This window comes from Nomascus leucogenys, chromosome 14 (genome assembly GCF_006542625.1).
Source record: "Nomascus leucogenys isolate Asia chromosome 14, Asia_NLE_v1, whole genome shotgun sequence".
Classification (NCBI taxonomy): Eukaryota; Metazoa; Chordata; class Mammalia; order Primates; family Hylobatidae; genus Nomascus; species Nomascus leucogenys.
The window spans coordinates 71,661,505-71,681,146 of NC_044394.1; the positions used below are offsets into that span (position 1 = coordinate 71,661,505).

A 19,642-nucleotide genomic window follows, 5' to 3' on the forward strand; every position below is an offset into this window, starting at 1 on the left:
CAGGCGCCACCCAGTGGTGCATTCGAGTAACCGAACCCGGCTTTCAACCAGATCCCCGCCTCCAGCGGGCTCCCCAGTTATTTTCTCTTAAACAGGGCCTTAACTCTGCAGCGAGAAATAGCTCCATGATCTTAATGTAAAAGCGGCGGGATTGTTTCCTCTCATGGCTGAGGGAATGTCACCGGGTAGGTTCCTGCCAGGTATGATGATGCAAATCAGTAATGATTCTTCATAGGCTTTCAAACCTTCTTCAGGCATACTTGCACATGTACCTCTCACCTGCACCTTGGCATAGCCTCACTGTCTTTGTCAGCTTGGGCCATCATAACAAAACACCAGATGACTTAAACAACATTTTATTTCTCACAGTTCTGGAGGCTAGAAGTCCAGGATCAAAGTGCCAGGTGATTCCATTCCTGGTGAGGGCTCTCTTCCTGGCTTGCAGGTGGCAGCCTTGTCACTGTGTCCTCACATGGCAGAGAGTGTGAGCTCTCTTCCTTTTCTTATAAGGACACCGGCCCTATTGAATGAGGGTCCCATCATTATGACCTCAACTTAACCTTAATTATCTCCTAAGAACTCTGTCTCCAAATACAGTTACACTGGGGGTTAGGGCTTCAACATGTGAATTTGGGAGCTGGCGGGGGGGACACAATTCAGTCCATAACACCCACCTTGACGTAACTACAACTTAACATGATGGCACCTTGACATAACTACCTCTTGCCATATCTAAACCTTGAAGTAAATGCACCTTGACTTTGCTACACCTTGTTGTAATTACACCTAACCTAACTGCACCTTGACTTAACCTAACCTTGGAATAACCCCTTGACAGGATGGCATTAGCCACCTTGATGTAACTATACCTTGACATATGGTGTAGGAACCCCTATGCATCCCAATTTATGAACAAAAATTTGAATCTTTCAGCAGTGGCATGAGTTTCCTTAGTTGGCAAGGCCAGAAAGAAGCAGAAGTGGCCTCCTTCATGTTCTCCTTCCTGCTTCCCCGATCTCCAGATTTGGACCCTGGGTCAGGTAGCTTGTGGGAGTTGACCCTGAGAAAGTCATTCCCCATGCTTCCTTCTTCCTAAAAGTGACAGTGTGTTTCTGAGATGTAAATCCTGTTTCCTTCCTACTGCTGCTCTCAGTGCTTCACTTCTGATACCAGAAGTGTGGGCATTTTCCCCACACCAACCACTTCTCCAATTCTTGGAACACCAGTTGGGTGTCCTATAATTTAACTCAATTCTGATACTGTCTACCTGGAGTTAGTATCAGATCCCACACATTATGGGCTCAGTCCCACAAGACCACCCCCATTTCAGATGCCAAATGCTAGTCCAGGTTGGCACCTATGCTTCTGACCAACTAAAAACTGGAGGTTTCCCCAACCCCCTCCTCATTCTGGATAGTTTGCTAGAATGGCTCAGAGACTTCAGGGGAACAGTTTAGTTATAAACGATACAACTCAGGGATGTAAAGGCATAAGAATGATATAATGGTCTCTGGGGAGTTGGGGGGAAGGCTGGGAAGGGGGTGAGGGATGAAAGACTACACAATGGGTACAGTGTACACTGCTCAGGTGATGGGTGCACCAAAATCTCAGAAATTACCACTATAGCACTTATCCATGTATCCAAACGCCACCTGTTTCCCCCAAACTATTGAAATAATAATAATAAAAAGGAAAAAACTCAGGGACAGCCAGTGGAAGAGATGTACGGAACCAGGTATGGGGAAGGGGCATGGAGCTTGCATGCCCTCTGCAGACACACCACCTTCCCATCACCTCCACGTGTTCACCAACCCAGAAGCTCTCCCAACACTATCCTTTTGGAGGTGTTCATTATGTTGGCATTTTTCAATGGAGGCTTCATTTTGTAGGCATGATTGATTAAATCATTGGCCACTGGTGATTAACTCCATCCCCAGCTCCTCTCCCAAACCAGAAGTCGGCAGTCAGTAGGGCTGAGTATTTCAACCGTCTAATCACACGGTTGATTTCCCTCACAACCAGCGCCATCCCGAGGCCACCCAGGAGTCCCCACCCTCCTAGTCATCTCATTAGTTACAAAAAGCCATATATCACTTTGGAGATCCCAAGGGTTTTAGGAGCTCCATTTCTTATTATAAGTCACAATGTCAGTCTTCACATAAGAAGCAAAGGCAGAGGAAGGAGATGCAGCAGAGCTGCTCCAGCCAGCTCCAGCTTCCTCCAGGGGGAAAGTGAAGACCCCTGCTCCATCTCACTCAAAGGCCACAATTGCTACTCCCGGCCCCCAAATCCTGCTGCTTCTCCAGTTCAGCTCTGGCATTTTTAAAGCCATTGTTCTAGCAGTTCCCTCAAAACAGGTCCTCACCCACAGGTCCTTGGGGCTCTGGTGGCACTTAACGCATTTTTATCAGCACTATGAAGAAAGAAAAGAACTTTTACCTGAGGTATGAGAGTCCTTTTAAATTGCCAGGCCCAGAGAGGCAATACAATGAGATAGTAATCAACCTTGAGCTATGTATTCAGCTCTTGAAACTGCTTGCCAACGATAAGGAGCTACAAATTAACCTAATAAAGCCACACCAGGCACTAAACCACGCAATATAGCCTCACAATGTAGAGCCAATCACGAATCAATGTTATTTCTTTTTTCTTTTTTTTCAATGGAGTTTCACTCTCTCATCCAGGCTGGAGTGCAGTGGTGCAATCTTGGCTCACTGCAACATCTGCCTCCCTGGTTCAAGTGATTCTCCTGCCTCAGCCTCCTGAGTAGCTGGGAAAGGCACCCACCACCACACCCGGCTAATTTTTTTGTATTTTTAGTAGAGACAGGATTTCGGCATGTTGGCCAGGCTGGTCTGAAACTCCTGACCTCAAGTGATCCGCCCAACTCGGCCTCGCAAAGTGCTGGGATTATAGGTGTGAGCCACTGTACTCAGCCTCAAAGTTATTTCTGTAAACCAGTGAGAATTCCTGATGGATTTATATCAGCCCACTTGTTGTCCCCCCTTTTGCCTTTAAAAAACTTCTTATAACAAAGACCCAATGAAACTTATTTCCAAGCTTACTTGGGTCTGAGTCTTCCAGGCAGCTGTCCTCACTTTGGCTCAAGTAAACTCTTTATATTTTATGCCTCAAACTCTTCCTTTTAAGTCAACAGCTACTAGTGCTGGGCCCAGAGCCAGGGGTGGCCTGGAATCAAGCTGGGCCCCTCCTCAGCTGGCCAGCCTTCCCTACAGCCAGGACATCCTTGGATGTGCATGGTGCATGGCCCTGTAGGGCCACCAAAGCTGGACTGGGTCCTGGCAGTGGCAGGCCAGTCTCTTCCTCTTTGTACAGATGGGAAGCTAAAGTGAAAGGACCTAATCTACCATAGTGCAGGCCAAGGAGAAAAGGAAAGAAGCAGAGAACACCCCTTTTTGCCTGAGATGTAGACTGCGGGTTGGGGGTGAGGACTGGGAGGGCTTAAGAGCCAGCCATGTCATCCATCCCTGTAGCCTGGCTGTGGCTTTTGCAAGTCCCCATTCCTGTCAACAGTGTGAGCAGAGCACTCAGAGCTGAGGTTGGTGGCGTCAGGGGAGGGTGCTGGGCATAGGGAAGGGCAAAGATGATAAAAACATCCAAGAACCAAATTTCTGCTCATGGAATCTCATAGTCTTGTAGGGGAGACCAGCACTGCATGAGTGGGTAACGCAGCACAGCGCAGCACAGCACACCACAGCGTGCACCCCGGGTGCAGAGGCGTCCAAGGAGGCAATGATTAACTGCACGGAAGGGCTGGGGGAGTTGAGGAAGACTTTGAGATTAAAAGATAACAAGAGTTTTTCCTACAGACAAGAAGAGGGCTTCATGTTCCCAGGGAGAGGGAATAGAATGTCCACTGCGTGCACGGATGCAACAGCAGGGCTGAGCTGGCTGCAGCTGCCATGCTGACACTGGACCATCAGGGCTGGGCGATGCAGGTAGCAGGAGCTGCAGCTGGACATAAGGCAGGGTCATACCTGTAATTAAGGCCTGGGAGGTCACTTTCCAAAAGGTTCGAACTTTATCCTGAGGGCAGGGAAGAATTTGGGGTCAGAGATGGGCAGAATCTGACCATGGCTGAGAGACTGGCCCAAGTCTTTGGAGATGCTGCCTGACTCTGGGATGCAGGTTCTGCAGGACCCAATGGTGAGGGTGTGGGCAGGGCCTGGGAGGTAGGAGGAAGAAGACCAATTCCAGGTCCATTCTGGAGGTACAGTCTCTGGTTCAGGCCTGAGGGAGGACCATGCTTTGGAGGGAAGGCCCTGGTGGGCCTTTGGAGGAAGTGGAAGGTGGGAAAGAATACTTCTACCAGGCTGCAGTGCATTCACCTGTATGTATCATGAGCTGACCACGGTGGGAAACGGATTTTGTCATCTTGGACTTCTTACAAAGTTCAAGCAAAGAGGTGGCTGGTGTTGGTCGAACAGCTGCCAGCATCTGGGCTTCTATTTTTGCCATCTCTTTGGCCATGAAGTCCTTGTCCAAGGCAGGAAGAGGAGGAGGCAGTGTAGTGGATGTGGTGGTATCCTGCCCAGGTCACCTGTTCAAGCTAAGGCATTCCCTACAGCTGCTGGGGAGAGCAGCTGCTACAGATGCCTTCACCCCTGCCTGGGAACTACCGGCTGACGTGAGAGACAAAGGCTCTGCCCACTTTACTCAAGGCAGGGCAGCTGCAGGGCCAACCAGCTCCAGAACTCCCTGCGGTGTCAGCCACAGCCTCAGTTGCAACCTCATTGCCAGCCAGCTTTTCCCACTGCCCCATCCTGCCTCCCTCATTTGTCCCAGGTGCATCTTCCAAAAGCCCCCGCAGTAAACCTCCTGCATGCACAGGGCTCTCCGTCTCAGACTTTCTGTCCCCAGAAAGTCAGTCTAAGCCATGTATCAGGAAAGCAGCCCCAGCCCTGGAGCAGCCCTTGGCTTCTCTCTCAGTGGCCAGAATTGAGCCCTGGCTGCCAGGGAGCCCAGGCACAGTACAATCTCAGGAGTGTGCTAGCAAAGGAGAAGGCAGGAATGGGTGTCTGCGGCACTGACTGTCACAGAAGTTTCAGACACTTAAAACCACACATTTAATTTATCAAATCACCTGAAAAGACAGAATGCCCTGGGACAGTTAATGTTCCTGGGATGATGTTTTGCATGTTCCGATAAGCTGGGTCTGTCCTTTGAAAACTTCTTATGGCTAAGGGCTGAGATGAGGAAGAAAAGGTGGAGAAATACACAGGTTGGCATTTAAGAAGCCTTAACCTAAGTGTTGACTGCCATGTGTTCTGGATGTGAAATCTGGACTGTTTCCTTGTCTGTCAGATGAAGACATGATGCCTCTGAGGAGTGGCCATGACCCAGCAAGGGAGGCCCTTCAGGGGATGGAGATCCTAGATGTGGACTCAGAAACCAGTGTGTTTCCTGGACCCTCCTGGCAGGTAAGTTAGAATAGAAGAGGCATCTACGTGGTGCCTTGATTCACCCCAGGTATTTTGCCACTAATTCCAACATTCCTTCTCTGAGAACACAAACATACATAGGAGATAGAGGGGTTTACAATCCCATTTCATACCTATACACAGAGTCCTGGGCCACTGAATCAGTAAAAGTTCATGGAGATTAAGCCTCTGCATGGGGGTGGTCCAGCATCACCATGGAAACATCACACCCTTCTCCCAGCCCAGGGAGTGATGGAGGGTGATGGGTAGGCACAGTGTCAGGAATCAGGCCTGGACAGAGGCACGTGCAGCACTGGAGATGACTGATGGATGGAGAGAGCTCTGGAGCAAGGGAGGTCATCACCTGCTGGTGTGCCAAGGAGGACTAGATCCAACTGAGTGAATCTAGCAGCACAAATTGGGATCTGAGCTCTGCAGATTTGGGGGAGGAACTGGTAATGCTCCCTCACAGTCCCTGCCTTTGAACAGGAGCTGGCCTTTGACTCTCAAGTCCAGCATCTAGTTATGATGTTAGCATCATAGTTAGCATGTAGATGCTAACAGCATCTAGTTAGCATGTCTAGAGACATGCTTCCCTGCAGATTCCTTCTGGGGAGGGAAGTAGGGCCACCAGTTTCCCTGGGGCCAACCCCAGAGATTAGGATGTTGTTTGTTTTTCAAATTTTAACATTTTATTGTGCTTTTCCCTCTATCTTTTAAAGATCATGGCCCAGTTATTGGCCAAAGCAGAGGCTCTGGCTGTCCTGGGACAAAGCTGCCAGTCAGAGCTGCTTGCTCAGTGTGGGGCATCTGGTGTGGCTGGTGGGACCCTGTGTCTCAAGGTACTGCACCCCAGTGCCCAGCACATGCTGGGGCCTCAGGAGATAGCTGTGTCTGGGTCTAAGTTTCCCCATAGCCAGCCCTGAGACAAGATGGGTGCAGGATCCTGGGAAACCCGGGGAAAAGACGAGTGAAGAACCTGGAAAGGAGAAAGCCTGTGAAGCTCATGCCAGAGCCCACTGTTATGGGAAGTCAGGGACCCCAAACGGAGGGACTGGCTGAAGCCAAGGCAGAACGTGGATTGTGAAGATTTCATGGACATTTATTAGTTCCCCAAGTTAATACTTTTATAATTTCTTATGCCTGTCTTTACTGCAGTCTCTAAACATAAATTAGGAAGATTTCATGGACACTTACCACTTCCCCAGTCAATACCCTTGTGATTTCCTATGCCTGTCTTTACTTTAATCTCTTAATCCTGTCATCTCATAAGCCGAGGAGGATGTATGTCGCCTCAGGACCACGTGATAATTGCGTTAACTGCACAAATTGTAGAGCATGTGTGTTTGAACAATATGAAATCTGGGCACCTTGAAAAAAGAACAGGGTAACAGCAATGTTTAGGGAACAAGAGAGATAACCTTAAACTCTGACCACCAGTGAGCCAGGCAGAACGGAGCCATATTTCTCTTCTTTCAAAAGCAAATGGGAGAAATATCGCTGAATTCTTTTTCTCAGCAAGGAAGATCCCTGGGAAAGAGAATACGTGCCTGGGGGTAGGCCTATAGACGCCCCCCCGGGCGTGGCTGTCTTCTATGGTGGAGGCTGTAGGGGTGAAATAGACCCCAGTCTCCCATAGCGCTCCCAGGCTTATTAGGAAGAGGATATTCCCACCTAATAAATTTTGGTCAGACCGGTTGTTCTCAAACCCTGTCTCCTGAAAAAATGTTACCAATGACAATGGTGCCTGAAACTTCATTAGCAATTTTAATTTCGCCCCAGTCCTGTGGTCCTGTGATCTCGCCCTGCCTCCATTTGCCTTCTGATATTCTATTACCTTGTGAAGTACGTGATCTCTGTGACCCACACCTATTCGCACACTCCCTCCCCTTTTGAAAGTCCCTAATAAAAACTTGCTGGTTTTACGGCTTGTGGGGCATCACGGAACCTACCGATATGTGATGTCTCCCCCGGACGCCCAGCTTTAAAATTTCTCTTTTGTACTCTGTCCCTTTATTTCTCAAGCTGGCCGACACTTAGGGAAAATAGAAAAGAACCTACATGACTATCGGGGCAGGTTCTCCGATAGCCCACTCCTGCTGGGGCCTGAGAAGCCTGCCAAGAGCCTCGGGGTGTTCCCTCCAGAAGACAAGAGCCTGGGGAGACTCCTACACTGAGAGGAGGGCTGCCCCTCAAGGCAGAAAGCAGCACTGCAACAGCTGCGGGTGGATGGACTCGGGGGGCCCAGGCTGAGCCTCTAGTGTCTGCACATGGGATGGGAGGCCGGTGTTTGTTGAGACTTGGACAAGTCTTGCAGTGTGGCAGGAGACGATGGCCAATGTGCAGCAGAGAGCCATGGGGGGGGGGTCAGCTCTCCTCCTGCTGAGCCCTCCTCACCTCTCCCAGCCCCTACTGGTGCACTCCCAATTTTGCCTAGGCTGTGTGAGTTTGGTTTCTGGAACTTGCACCCAAACTGTCCTTACTCAAATACAAATGACATTAAAAACCCAAAGCCCTGGAGTCAAACGTGACCTCCATTCACTCTTGCTCTAGAAGCAAGGCCAGGTGGGCTGGGATCCCACCCTCAGAGAACTTAGGTTGTGAAATGCTCCAAGGGGTGCTTTTCTTGAAATTACTGACAGCACCTAGGACCTGATGGCCAGTTCCAGATGCTAACAAGATGAAGTCGACCAACTGCTCCTTTTTACCATACAAACAACTTTTATTTGCATGTGGCTACTTAGTAAATATTAAACAGTGATCATCCTAGACAGCTGCCAGGCAACAAAAGGAGAGACACATGGAGGCTTTTCAAGGTATCAGGTTGCAAAAAAAAAGAAAAGTATCACAGTGATCAGAAAGTGAGCAGTGAGCAGTAGTGAAGCCAGAATTTTCTTTCCCATGACTCCTGTAGTTCTGTCCCTGCCCCTGCAAACCCCAGGAGGGGAAAAATGTTGATACAAAACTGTAAGGTCTCAAACCAGTTAGGACAAGTCCCTTTCTCATAATAATTTATTTCATTCCCAATGACAGAAGGCACGTGCAGTTACAGGGCTGTGCTCTATTCGTCTGGGTCAGCAGAAGAGCACAGCTTTCTTTAGAAAAACATTTACTTTAAAACCAAGCACCTTGATTTGATATTTTAGTGTGCACAGCTTTGCCCATTGAGGTCCTGGTGAGCCCTTGCCCAACCCCGTGGGCACCACCATTCCGCCAGGCTTCGGAGGGCCACCGGGTGCTTAAGAGAATGTGAGGGAGGTGAGTGCAGGTGAAGGAGCATGGTCCCTGGGACATGGGTCCTTCACTCCTCGCTGAGATGATGCGGCAGCATTTTCTTCCAATGTGGTTGTGGCAGGAGAATCCATGGATGTAATGTTTTCACCTTTTTCCCTGAGGGTCTTTTCTGAGGAACCAGTCCTTAAGAGGTGGGGTCTTGGAGTCCTGACCCAGGCGTCCGGCAGCTGCGCAGTTTCTGAGATGTCAGACTCATGGAGGAGCAGGCTGTGCCCTTCCCTCCCCATTCCCCACCCCTCAAGCCCCAGGTCTTACTGTATAATAATTTATTTTCCCCACACATCTACCCTCAAAATTGGCTTCATGCAGATTTTCCTTGGATCCCAATGCTGGAGAGGAAAGGGGAGGGGAAGTGGGAGGCTGGTGGGCAGGGTGGCTTGACCCTGTCAGCCTTCCCAGGAACTCAGGACCACGGCTCCCTAGCGCAGGCTGAACAAGGACCAGGAACAAGGTCTGTGCGTCTGCATTAGATCTGAAGGCCTTGGCAGCACCTCTTCAATTTTTAGAGAATCAGGCTGGGCACGGTGGCTCCCAGCATTTTGGGAGGCCGAGGTGGGAAGATCACGAGGTCAGGAGATCGAGACCATCCTAGCTAATACGGTGAAACCCCGTCTCTACTAAAAATACAACAAAATTAGCCAGGCGTGGTGGTGGGTGCCTGTAGTCCCAGCTACTCGGGAGGCTGAGGCAGGAAAATGGCAGGAACCCGGGAGGCGGAGCTTGCAGTGAGTGGAGATCGTGCCACTGCACTCCAGCCTGGGTGACAGAGTGAGACTCCGTCTCAAAAAGAAAAAAAAAAAAAAAGAGAGAGAGAGAGAATCAGACTGAGTATTCCCCTGCACCTACTCTAGGGAAACCCACAGCTGAGGCAAAATTCCCAAACAGACTTGGCATTAGTGGAGCTGGGATTCTCCATTAGTGGAGTGAGGGCTTTGATGTAAGTTGTCTAGAAGAGCAAGTTCATGGTTAGATAATTCCAAGAGACAGTTGTTTTCCCAGGAAAAAGAAAACCTTCCTCCTATGCAGCAGAGTGAATTTAAATGTCCAAACAAAATGTGGTGTCATTGCTCAGTCTGCAAGGACGCTGTTAATCCCGTGGACGTTTTAGTGGATCTTCTGTTTATCATCCAGATGGCAAACGTTGGAAGCTGCTTTTGGGGACCAATAATCGGGGTTTTCAAAGAGCATTTCCCCTTTGGCCTGGCGCCTGTGCATCAGCGGTAATAGATGCTGAAGGCATGGAGAATGTAGAGCAGCGTGGTGATGAAGGCAAAGAACTGGAAGGAGGTGAAGAGCGACTGTTAGAGACAGCAGCGCCAGCTCCTCCCCCCGCTCAGGGACCCTCAGCCCCACTGCCCAGGAGGCCACGAATGACCCTGTCTCCTCGCCTCCTGCCTGGCCTGAGGGCAGCAACCCCTGGCCAACAACTCCCTCTTTTGGAAACTTTCCATCAGGGCCTCCCGGGGCCATCCTGGTGTCCTTTCCGGACTGCAGTCTCTCTCATCTGCACCTGGCTGTGAAGCAGGCTCACCTCCACCCTAGCCCTGGGCCCATATCCCACGCTGACCTCCTGTCCGAGGCCCGCTCTCCTCTGCCCACCTCCAGCAAACCTGTGTTCTGAACATTCCTACAGCTCCCCTCGCTGGTCCAGAACTCTGTCCTGAGCGGCTGCTTATCAGCTCCTTGTGAATGTTCAGGCCTCCTCCAGCTCTTCCTGGCTCACACTGAGCCCCTGACGTTTCCTCACAAGCCTTACAAGCCCAGTGGGCCCCAGGGTCCTCCTCTCGCCCCACTGCCTGAGCCTGACGCCTGTGGCCCCTGGCTCCTCCTGCCTCCCTTGCCAGCCATATGCAAAGCCACCCCAAAGGCTACAGATTTCCCTGCCTAGCTCTTGGGACATTCATTTCTCCCTTGTCTCAGCCACTGGCATCCCTTGGCAGGACTCCTCATGGTGTCACTTGTCCACTTCTGCCTGCCCTGCCTCTCGAATCTGCTCCACCATTTGGTCAGGGCAGGCAGAAGTGGACAAGTGAGGACACTTCTCACTCATGGGGAGAGCACAATCATGTTGCCCCACGTTGAAGCTGTATGACGGCTCTGCTCTTTTCTCAGGGTAGGGCCGTCACCTTCAATACTTTTCGGGCCCTGCCAAACATCCCAGCCCCACTCTGCCCCACTGTCCACTCACACGCTCCTCATTCAGTCAGTCAGTCAACAAATATCTTTTAAGCACCTGCTTTCCTTCAAGAACAACTGTGGGTATAACAGTGAAGAAAATATTCAAAAATTCCTGCCCTCATGGAGCTTACATTTGAGAGATAAGAAGCAGATAGCAGCAAGATAGACGAGTAGCACATACATGGGTTAGATGGAGGTAAATGCCACCCACTGTGGAGTGCACTGTGACCCTCTGGGGTGGCCACAAAATATTTCAGCTGCCTTCCAGCCTGTCTGCCTCCCTTCCCTCCTCATCAGGTGAGTTTAACTTCCTAAACTTGCAAGACCAGCAATGGCCCCTGCAGCCCTCCATGGCCAGCTGTCCCAGCTACACCACCCTCCTGGCTGCCCTTGAGCACACAGAGGGACCTTAGCAGGGGTAACTGCCTAGTGGCCCCTGCCTCCTTCTGTCCTCTTGACAGGGCCTTCCCTGATGCCCCCTCCCCTGAGACCTTGGCATTCCACTTTCCGCTTCCCTGCTTCATCTCTCAATAGTTCAGCCATGCCGAGGGATGCGGGCCCCATTCCAAAGGCAGTGGGTGCCATTGAAGGATTTTCAGTAGGAGAGAGACACCTGTTCCAATTTGTGTTTTGGAAAAAGAAAATTCTGCAGACAGTGTGGGGGGCGTCTAAGAGAGAGGAAAGCTAGAGTGGGAACAATAGAAGGTAAAAGAGGACCCCTGAACGTGGGTGCACAGGTTTACAGGGACACACATCCATCTCCCCTGCCCCCATGGCTCCTTCTACTTGAGGGCTCAGGGTCTCTACAGCACAAGCAAAGTTAGGCCTCCTGCACAAAACATCCCCCAGCCAAGACTGCTGTCCTTGGCCAGCCCACTCACCGAGGCTGCCGAATTAATGTAGTAAATTCTCGGGTCCAGTTTCTCAGAAACGATCGTGGCATGTACTTGCAGGACGGCAGCGCTCATATACAGGATGCCAGTGGTCCCGTGGTACAGGCTGTCCTGGAAATGCAGAGCAGAGCCATGCATGGCCACGTCAATCAGGTGAGCATTTTCCTCTCTGGCTACACAGCTGTAAAGAATGAGCAAATGAGGCAGGCCAGCCCCCTAGACTCCTGCTTTTTTTTTTTGCAGTGTGATTTGGTTTGGCTCTGTGTCCCCCCAAATCTCCTCTCGAATTGTAATCCCCACATGTTGGGGGAGGGACCTGGTGGGAGATGATCGGATTATGGGGTCAGTTTCCCCATGCTGTTCTTGTGATAGTGAGGGAGTCCTCATAAGATCTGATGGTTTAAAAGTGTGACACTTCCCTCTCTCACTCTCTTCTGCTGCCATGTAAGGTGTGCTTTGCTTCCCCTTCGCCTTCCACCATGATTGTAAGGTTCCTGAGGCCTCCCTAGCCATGCAGAACTGTGAGCCAATTAAACCTCTTGTCCTTATAAATTACCCAGTCTCGGGTAGTTCTTTATAGCAGTGTAAGAACAGACTAATACAGAAAATTGGTACCTGGAGTCAGGCACTGCTATAAAAAAATTCCAAAGCAACTTTGGAACTGGATAATGGGCAGAGGTTGGAACAGTTTGGGGTACTCAGAAGAAGACAGGAAGATGTAGGAAAGTTTGGAACTTTCTAGAGACTTGTTGAATGATTCTGACCAAAATGCTGATAGTGATATGGACAATGAAATCCAGGCTGAGGTGGTCTCAGATGGACATGAGGAACTTATTGGGAACTGGAATGAAGGTCACTCTTGCTACGCTTTAGCAAAGAGACTGGTGGCGTTTTACCCCTGCCCTAGAGATCTGTGGCACTCTGAACTTAAAAGAGAAGATTTGGGATAACTGGCAGAAGAAATTTCTAAGCATTGAAGCATTCAAGATGTGACCTGACTTTTCCTGAAAGTGTACAGTCATATGCATTCACAAAGAGATGGTCCAAAATTGGAACTTATGTTTAAAAGGGAAGCAGAACATAAAAGTTTGGAAAATTTGCAGCCTGACCATGTGGTAGAAAAGAAAAACATACTTTCTGGGGATAAATTCAGGCTGTCAGCTGCAGAGATTTTCATAAGTAATGAGGGTCCCCAAGACAATGGGGAAGATATCTCCAGGGCATTTCAGAGATCTTCACAGCAGCCCCTCCCATCACAGGCTCAGAGACCTAGGAGGGAAAAATGGTTTGGTGGACCAGGCTCAGGGTCCTGTTGCTGTGCACAGTCCTGGAACACAGCACTCTGCAACCCAGCTGCCCCAGCTCCAGCAGTTGGGGGCCAAGGTACAGCTTGGGCCATTGCTTCAGAGGGTGTAAGCCCCAAGCCTTGGCAGCTGACACATGGTGTTGGACCTACAAGCATGCAGAAGGCAAGAATTGAGGTTTAGGAACCTCTGCCATGATTTCAGAGGAGGTATGGAAATGCCTGGATGTACAGGCAGAGTCTGCTGCAGGAGTGGAGCCCTTATGAAGAACCTCTACTAGGGCAGTGCAGAAGGGAAATGTGGGGTCAGACCCCCCACACAGAGTCCCCACTGTGGCACTGGCTAGTAGAGCCGTGAGAAGAGATGTCCTTCAGACCCCAGAATGGTAGGTCCACTGACAGTTTGCATTGGTCACCTTGAAAAACCACAGACACTCAATGCCAGTTTGTGAAAGCAGCTGCAGGGGCTGTACTGTGATGAGCCACAGGGGTGGAGCTGCCCAAGGTCTTGGGTGCCCACCCTTTGCAACAGTGTGACTTGAATGTGAGACATAAAGTCAAAAGAGATTTTGGAATGTTGACATTTAATGGCTGCCCAGCTGGGCTTAGGACTTGCATGGGGCCTGTAGCCCCTTTGTTTTGACCAATTTCTCCCATTTGGAATGGGAGCATTTACCCAATGCCTGTACCCTTATTGTGTCTTGGCAGTAACTAACTTGCTTTTTGATTTTACAGGCTCGTAGGCAGAAGAGACTTCTCTTGTCTTAGATGAGAATTTGGACTTAGACTTTTGGGTTAATGCTGGAATAAGTTGAAATTTTGGGGGACTGTTGAGAAGGCATGATTGTATTTTTAAATGTGAGAAGGACGAGATTTGGGAGGGGCCAGTGGTATAATGATATGGTTTGGCTTTTTGTCCCCACCCAAATCTCATCTCCAATTGTAATCCATATGTATCAAGGGAGGGACCTGGTGGGAGGTGATTGGATCATGGGGGCAGTTTCCCCTATGCTGTTCTCATGATAGTGAATGTGTTCTCATGGGATCTGATGGTTTAAAAGTATGATACTTCCCCTCCCCCATCTCTCCTGCTGCCATGCAAGGCATGCCTTGCTTACCCTTCACCTTCCACTGTGATTGTAAGTTTCCTGAGGCCTCCCTAACCATGAGGAACTATGAGTCAATTAAACCTCTTTTCTTTATAATTTACCCAGTCTCTGGTTGTTTATAGCAATGTGAGAATAGACTAATACACAGTGTTTTTAATGTAATATCTATGTCATAAGCAATGGCAGATTAATAAAGATCAGTATATTTCAGTTACCCAAAGTCAATCTTGGTCTGAAATATTAAATGAAAAATTCCAGAAATTAATGATTAAATGTGTGCCTTTCTGAGTACAATGATGAAATCTTGCACTGTCCCACCCTGTTCCACCTGAAATGTGAATCAGACCTTTGTCTAGCATATCTACACTGTCTATGCCACCCGTATTAGACACTTTGTACTCATCTGGGCTATCAGATCGACTGTTGTGGCATTGCAGTGCTTGCATTCAAAGAATCCTTATTTTACTTCATAACGGCCCCAAATTGCAAGAGTAGTGATGCTGGCAATTTGGATATGCCAAAAAGAAGTCATAGAGTGCTTTCTTTAAGTTAAACAGTATAAGTTTTTAACTTAATAAGTAAAGAAAAAAATATGCTGAGGTTGTTAAGATCTATAGTAAGAATGAATTGTCTATCTGTGAAATTGTAGAGAAGGAAAAAGAAATGCATGCATAGCAAATTTGGGGTTCAGTACTCTCTGAGGATTCAGGCATCCCCTTGGGGGGTCTTGGGACTTATCCTCCAGAGATAGGGGGACCACTGTATACTGTCTTAGGTATGCTGAGGAATTGTTTACTTTGTATACATGTGACAATGTGAGAAAGTTTGCGGGGGTTTTTTGGAAACATACTGAAGTGTGTGGAATAGAATGGCATGATGTTTGGGGTTTGCTTTAAAATTCCTTAGTGGGGATAAAGGCTAGATGAAACAAATGTGTTAAGGTCTTCATAATGCTGGAATCTGGGTTATGGCTACATGAGGGCCTATAATACAATATTCTGTACTTTTAAATATGTCTTCAATTGTTCAGTGTGGAACACTTTTAAATGGTTTTTTGCGATGATGCAATAAATAAAAACTAACAATGTAATATTAAATGAAAGTATCTACATCTAAAATTATTTGTAGAGTACAAGTATAATTGTATATATACAATTATATATATATATATATAAAATATATATATATACTTTGCATATAATTCATTTGGGATATGGAAGAAATAACCTGTCACAGGGATTGTGATAGGGCCTTGAGAATGAAGTGATTTTTTTCCTACTAGCTTTTTCTTCAGCGTTGCTCCAAGGATTTTATCAGGAAGAAAATTTAGGGGGAACACATCAGAATATGCTTGATCACAGGTCATTGTGTATTCTCCTAACAGGGAAGACAGTGAAGGGGAATACAAGGAATTATTTACTCTTGTGGATAAATGTCTTCATTTTGGCGTGTTAGTAAAAATGGTAAGATAAAAAATCTTGGTTCCATAGGAGCCTAGCCCAGGATCCCTCCCTGCCCAGAAAGGCCAATCGTCCTCACCCAACCCAGAACGTCCACCCAGGAAGAGCCATGCTGCTGGTCCTTACCAGAACTCTCCAGGATTCAAATCTTTTGTAAAATCCAAACAAGTAAGACAACAGGAACATCAAGGAGATGAGAAACGAGGTGAGCGAGACATACATCACCCATCCTTGCAGCAATGGGTATACTATGTGGGTGGCGGCTACCAGGGTCCAAACCAGGAACCCAAATATCTGGAAGATAAAAGCATAAAAGAAGGGGTTTCCTTAGCTAGTGTGGAGTATGTTTCCCTTTGCAGGGTGTCTCTTTTCTGTCTCTAGTTACAAGTTCAGGTGAAGTTAGGAGGGAACCAAGAGGGAAATGGGGAAGGAAGGCTGGCCCCTCTGAGTCACGTTAAAGTCAGGTCAAATTGTTAGAAAATTCAAGGGGTTAATGCAGAGGTCACGAACAGAGGGATTCTCGGCCAAGTCTAGCTTGTGAATGTGTCTTTTGGCTCAAGCAGTATTGGCATATACACTTTTAAACAATTCTGAATACGTTCCCAATATTCAAAACAGGATGTTTCACATGGAAAATCCAGATTTGGGACATTTCTTTAGAAATCCATGGTTCTGGCCACAGTGTACCCATTTCTCAGGCCAGAGTAGGCTGAAATGAGTTGTGACTGTCTCTTTAAAAAGGACCTGGAGTCCTCAGTGGACCACATCCCCTCACCCCACTAACCTCACACCATGCTGTGGGACACTCCCTGTTGCTCACTGACACTGTGTAATTGTTTACTAATGAGATAGAGCTTATTTTTATATATTTGTTAGCCATTAATATTTCCTCCTCTGTAAAGTTTTGTATTTTTTTAATCAGTTAAATATTTTTAAATACATTTTTCTTTTTCTTATGGATTCATAGGAATTATTGCTAATGGTGGGGATTTCATGGACTGTCATAAACATTGCAAATATATTCTGCTAGCATTCACATATTTTATGGTTTCCTCTGATTAACTAAGCCCGTAATTTTAACGCAGTTGAATATGTCAATCTTTTCCTTTATTGACTATGTTTTTATCAAGTTTAAGAAATTCTTCTCTATTTTGAGTCATGAAGATATTCTTGCGTTCCAGATTTTCTTCCTGAGATAATTTTCCTTCTTCCTGGAGTGCAACCTTTAGTAGTCTCTTTAGTGAAGGTCAGCGGGTAGTAGTCTGTTTGATTTATTAGAAAACGTCCTTAAATTTCCCCTGACAATTATTTTCTCTCCGCACTTCCAAGATATATTTCCACTGTGTTGTATATTTTTCCATATTATTCTGTTGATTCTGGCTTCCATTGTTGCCATTGAAAGGTCAGCTGTCAGGTGAACTCTTGCTTTGTAGGGATCTGTCTTCCTTATTTGGCTATATTTAGTCTTCACTGTGTCTTTGGCATTCTGCAGTTTGTGAAACAGTGATACCATGTGTTGAGATGTGGATATCTTTTTATTACTCCTGCTTAGTATTCATTCTGCATTTAATATCTGAAAATTCCATTCACTTGGCCTTAATAGCTTGATTCTGCAGTTTGTGGCTTCCGTTAACTTCTATTCTTGTTCACTTGTTTCCTCTTATATTTAGTGAATTTTTACTGGGAGCTCATGTCCGTGGAGGTACCTCAGTTCTGAATGATGTATTAGAAACTTTCTAGACCAAACAACTTCACTCACTTTTTTTTCTTGAGAGAGTCTGTCTCTGTCACTCAGGCTGGAGTGCAGAGGTGCAATCATGGCTCACTGCAGCCTCCAACTCCTGAGGGCAAATGATCCTCCCACCTCAGCCTCCTAAGTAGCTAGGACTACAGGTACATACTACCAATCCTGGCCAATTTTTATTTTATTTTTTGTAGAGACAGGGTCTTGCTGTGTTGCCCAGGCTGGTCTTAAACCCTTAGCCTCAAGCAATCCTCCTGGCTTGGCCTCCCAAAGTGCTGAGATTACAGGCATGAGCCACTGTGCCCCGCCTTCACGCCCTGCTGTATAGCTCAGCCAAAAGATATACAACTTCAGTTCTGCTTTCCAAACTATATCCTTAGCTTTCTGGGACCAGCAGTTCGTATCTTACAACTGGCCAATACATAGACATAGATATGTCACCCTTTCCCTTCTGAGGCTTCCACATGCTGTTGTCTGGCAGTTGTCTTTGGATTTATGGAATATTCACGGCCTTTTAAGGAGAAAAATGAAAAGGGAGATGAGAAGCCAGAAGAGAACAGGAAGTTGACCACAAGGCAGAGACTCCTCAGCAAGGAGGACAATCATAGCTTTATGGGGCCGGAAAACAACTCCAGCAGCATGGCCACCTCTTAAAGCACCAGTTCTGGTAGCAAATTCCTCCTTAACAATCAATATCCAAGTGAATTTTGGAAGTCCTAGGCTGGTCTGAGACTGCCGGAGAATGAGTCAAGGCTGGCTTGTCCTAGGGAGAGGGTGGTGAGGAACGGAAGCCGCTGTCCTCTGGCTCCCCCTTAACTGTGCTGTTGCATGTCAATCCCAGTGACAAGGGCTGCTGATGCTTCAGAAAGGTACCAGGGCTCAGCTTTAAGGCACTTGCCAAGAAGCCATGAGAAGTGCATTAAGATGCTGGCACATGAACAGCACCCAAACAATGCTGGTTATTAGTGGTTCACCAGGTACTTTACACTTAATAAAATGCATTCACTCAGACTGCCTCATTTAGTCCACACAACAATTCTAACTCCCTTGGAAAGACCAGAGAACTAGCATTCGATACTTTCCACTGCTTACTGCCCGCTCACCTGTGCCAGGCATGGGGACAGCAAGGGAACCTCAGTCCCATCTTGCCAGTCAGTGCCTGCAGAGGGGTCCCGGTCCCCCTCTTGCCATCTGAAGCTTGCCTGGCCAGATACAGCCATATGCATGTTACTTACATTTGCGCATTTAATCTTTGCCACAGTCCATGAGGTAATACTGTACCGGAGGGGACTGGGGCCTGAGGTCACACAGGCAGTGCATGGTGGGACTCGGACATGATGTAGGACACTTGTGGTTCTTGCCCTAAAAACCAGGTTTCAAGGCCAAAGGCTGGGCCAGGTAGAGGCTCCTAGAATGTGCCAGAGGGTGGCCTGCTAGAGCCTCGGCCAAGGTCTGCCTGGGGCATTAGAGGCCTTGATGGGGACATCATACCTGGAGTCTCAGGGAGCCCATCAGTGGCTTCCTCTCTCTGGGTTCCAGCTATGGCTTAGGGATCCTTGTCCTACCTTTCACAACAGGCCAGGGGCCTCTGAGCATTTGGGAATCTGCTCAAACATCATGGGAACCTTCCTGCAATGGCTTCAGTGTTGCAGAATCAATGTTCTGCAGAAGAAAGTCACTCACTTCTTATTTCCACACCCCTCTACCTCCTAAACAGGAGGAGGGACCAGAGCCAAGGGCTGCAGGTGGATTGAAACCCACTAGAGTTCGTGATCTGATTTCTGTCTCAAGTAGTCTAGGTTGGATTCCTTATAGTTGTGAAAGCTTTGAGTATTTGTTTTTACTTTTTCTTAAAGCTCATATTTGGCTTTCCAAATTTCCTGGTGGCCTAAACTGCTTTCCCATTTTAATGCTTATTTTTGTATTTCCTCAGAGCAGGAGATATTTTTCAGTGGTTGGGGCTGGCCCTCAAAGTGGAGAAATATTTGATTACAGCGAGCCATTTAGAGCAAGTAGATTTCAAGCACAACTTTGGCAGATCCTTTTCTTATAAGCAAACACGCACAGTCATATACGAATTTTCCAAGAGGCTGAACTGAAACTTGAAAGGACTTCTTAAGGAAAGATGGAGCTTAACAATAGGTTTTTAAAACCTATTCTTCTCTAGAACATGAAGAGCTCCTTCATATTTAGAAAGTTGGTTAAGAGCTAGAATGTAAG

General features: G+C 47.6%; 1 protein-coding gene across 2 annotated transcripts in view; it reads right to left on the minus strand.

Moving 5' to 3' along the window:
* Positions 1-8,139: 8,139 nt before the first annotated feature.
* The window catches only part of MALL (mal, T cell differentiation protein like), a 33,839-nt gene continuing 22,336 nt past the window's right edge, over positions 8,140-19,642 (minus strand). The window contains exons 2-4 of one of the 2 annotated variants that reach the window (XM_003277713.3): positions 15,805-15,972; positions 11,795-11,917; positions 8,140-10,012 (exon numbers count right to left, since the gene is read on the minus strand). In XM_003277713.3, coding sequence (XP_003277761.1) covers positions 9,950-10,012; positions 11,795-11,917; positions 15,805-15,972 — 354 coding nt within the window. In that variant the 3' untranslated portion in view covers positions 8,140-9,949. The remainder of the gene's footprint in view (positions 10,013-11,794; positions 11,918-15,804; positions 15,973-19,642) is intronic. The other variant, XM_030827818.1, reaches the window with a different exon arrangement.